Source organism: Chaetura pelagica, unplaced genomic scaffold (assembly GCF_000747805.2).
Source record: "Chaetura pelagica isolate M959 unplaced genomic scaffold, ChaPel_1.0 scaffold518, whole genome shotgun sequence".
Taxonomy (NCBI): domain Eukaryota; kingdom Metazoa; phylum Chordata; class Aves; order Apodiformes; family Apodidae; genus Chaetura; species Chaetura pelagica.
In genome coordinates, this window is record NW_009954308.1 from 335,915 (window position 1) to 338,808 (window position 2,894).

General features: G+C 46.9%; 1 protein-coding gene across 1 annotated transcript; it reads right to left on the reverse strand.

Annotated features, from left to right (window-relative positions):
- Window positions 1-1,087: 1,087 nt before the first annotated feature.
- On the reverse strand, window positions 1,088-2,888 carry LOC104394370 (endonuclease domain-containing 1 protein-like; the record flags this gene model as incomplete). Its single annotated transcript, XM_010003955.1, has 2 exons — window positions 1,088-1,633; window positions 2,724-2,888. Coding segments are annotated over 2 exons (711 nt in total), but the record flags the coding sequence as incomplete, so codon positions are not given.
- Window positions 2,889-2,894: the final 6 nt, after the last annotated feature.

A 2,894-nucleotide genomic window follows, 5' to 3' on the forward strand; every position in this document is an offset into this window, starting at 1 on the left:
TGCATTGGCACTAAATGTCTCAGAGCTGGCTAAATAATTAGTTAAACTACAGTAACAATTCCCCAGGGTATCATTCACAAAGCAGAGGAGGGAGCAACTTTGTACCAAGGAGGAGTCCCTGCCTGGGGAGGAGAGAGGCCTGGACATGTTGACCTGTCCAGAAATAGTTGAGATTCTTCTCCTCAACAACAGATGATTCCAAAGGCTAAAGAGCATAAAGTTTTTGACAAAGGGTGACTTGCTGATATCGTGTGTGCTGAATGGTTCCTAGCAGGCTGCTGGTGCTACCAATGAGCAGGGGTGGGGGAGGAAGCATAACCAACCCTTGCTACAGGTATGGACTCCTTTTCAGCCATGTTGGCACAACTCTGGCTGTCCATCTTTGCCTCTGGCTGTTGTTTGAAAAACCATCTGGCTACAGGAACCCCTACTCTATCCCAGCAGTCATGAGATTTACTGGGGTCACAACATTTCTGAATTGCCAGGGTGTAAGAAGCTTCCAACATCTGGACTGGATCTTGGCTTTGAGAAGCCAGTGGTTCATCCTTGGCCCCTGCTCATTTTCAGGAAGAAAGAAGAGCACTAACTTAGCCTGCTTCCCTATTCCCAAGCTGATACAAGATAAGCACATCAATTTGGGATGATTCTGGCCCATTTTCCCACCATAGACCCATAGCCTTTCTGAACAGGTGAGGACAAGTCAGCAGGCCATTTTCAAGGATACCTAACCAGGACAGCAAGGAACTCCAATCTGTGTATGGGCATGGAGAAAAAAGGGGGAAAAGGCAAAGCCCCTCTTGTCTCAGTGACAACCTCTGATTTCCTTGCTCATGGGCTGTTACCCAAACTGCTCCTCCAAAGTGGCCATGGCAAGGACTCCTCCCTGAGAGCTCTCTCCAAGGACAGGCAGCGAAGCAAAGCAGCTGGAGGCTCTGCTGACCTCTTTCTCCCTTTCTTCAGGGGGAAGGTGCTCAGAGAGACAGAGCTGGAAAAGCACTAGAGAAGGAAGCAGGACAGATGCTGCAAAGGTGAAGCTGCTCGTGCTGATGGCTCCTGGGCCTTTTGCATCCAGGATGTGAAGTGGAGCTTAGTCCCGAGGACAGTCTCTGTGGAAGAGGGAAACTGAGCCATTCCCATACAGGTCAGTCAACCTCTCCTCCAGCTCCCGCAGACTGAGTTCCTCGACTGCATTCTTGTTGTTCTCAGCAATGAGCCCCCAGGCCTTCCTGTTGTTGGCATCCACCTCACAGCAGGCACTTGACCAGATGTAACTGGGTATATTAACTCTTCTGTTGGCTATATATTTTTTCCCAGGCACAGCACCCGTGACGACATAGGTGGTTTTACAGTCCTTGGTCATTCTCATCATCGTTTGCTGCTCGTAGTTCTTCCAAGCTCCTCCACCGAGTTCTGCATCCTGAGGCACTATGTTGGTCAGGGTGAAGGTAGCCCTCCTGCTGCTGGAGTTGTTATGATGGCCACTGGGATTCAGATGACCACGTTCTAAGCCTGTCAGGTTCTTGTAGTCTTGCAGGATAGCTTGGCTGTTGCTGAGTTGCTCTAAGCTTACACTGAAGTTCTTTAAGAGGGTCGACTCTTTTTCCATATTTTTTGGATAATTTGGACCCACCAGCTTGACAGGTAAAGAAGAGAAGACATTAGTATTGGTGATGGGAGTCATGGAGCAAGCTTTCCTAGAACAGAAGTCTCTGAGTGTCAACCAACCATTTTTTTTCATCTCAAGTGTATGAAATGCCTGATTTCATACAGTTTCTTAAAACCCCTACAAAGAAAGATGTGTTGGAAAAATGATCCTAGAGGTGAGGTTTCCCTGGGAACCTCTGCCTTCCCTGGAACTGGGCATATGGATTTCTTCTTTGGCTCCTTTGCAGCTACATTCCCCACTGCTCCTGTGAAGCTAGCAATGACCTGAATTTCTGCTGCTGCTGTTCCATAATTACCTTGAGCTTTTTCACTGAGTCTCAAGTTTGCCAGAAGAACATTTTAGATTGCCTCTGTAGTTTGCAGAAGTAAATCAGAACCAAGCCTGAGGCAAGACTGGTAAGGGACAACTGCAGCTGCATGGAGATCATCCACTTCTGACTTGACTGATACTGATCCTGGTCACTTCTCACTGCCTCAAATATCACTCAATAAATTCATCATGTCAATCCAACCCTCTCATTCCTGAGTGCCTGTACCTGGACTTTTTCTCTGGGTCATCTCACCCAAGTCTGAGGTTATCTAAGCTTCTCTCATGTCACTTGTAAAGCCAAATTGATGCTTTACTGGGAGTGAATAAACTATGTTGGGGATCCAAAAAGGCTCAAGATGAAACGGAGATCAGAGCCCAGCAGAGCTGGTCCCTCAAATTTAGCTGCTGTTTTGTGTCTTTTCCCCATAATTTCATCCCCATCAGAGGACAAGGGAGAAGTTCATTTGACTCTGTATTGTAAAGTAAAGTAACGTAACTTCCCTTAATACTCCTATAAGATCAATGAGTAAAGATAAATGCTTTTAAGATATGCTTCATCTCATTGTCCTGCTGATGTCTCAGACACACCAGAGGAATTGTGTGGTGGATGTGTTTGAAGTTAGGTGAGATGAAACCTATCCAGTGGGTCCGTTTGTGTGTTGGGGGTTGGGGTGGTGGTAGAAAAAGGAAGTGTTTGATTAAATTCTGCAGTTCTGCATGGTGATGTGCTGTAAGGGAGGACACTCACCTGGGGCTCAACCAGCCATCTGCTAGGTCTGACTCCATCTCCAGGCTGGTAGATATAAGCAGAGTACACAGGAATACGCTCTTTCCTGTCGTACAGAGTAGCAAAGTGATACTGGTTCTCATAAAACTGGCAGATCCAACTTGAGTTTTGAGGTGTCAGGGCTGCATTTGG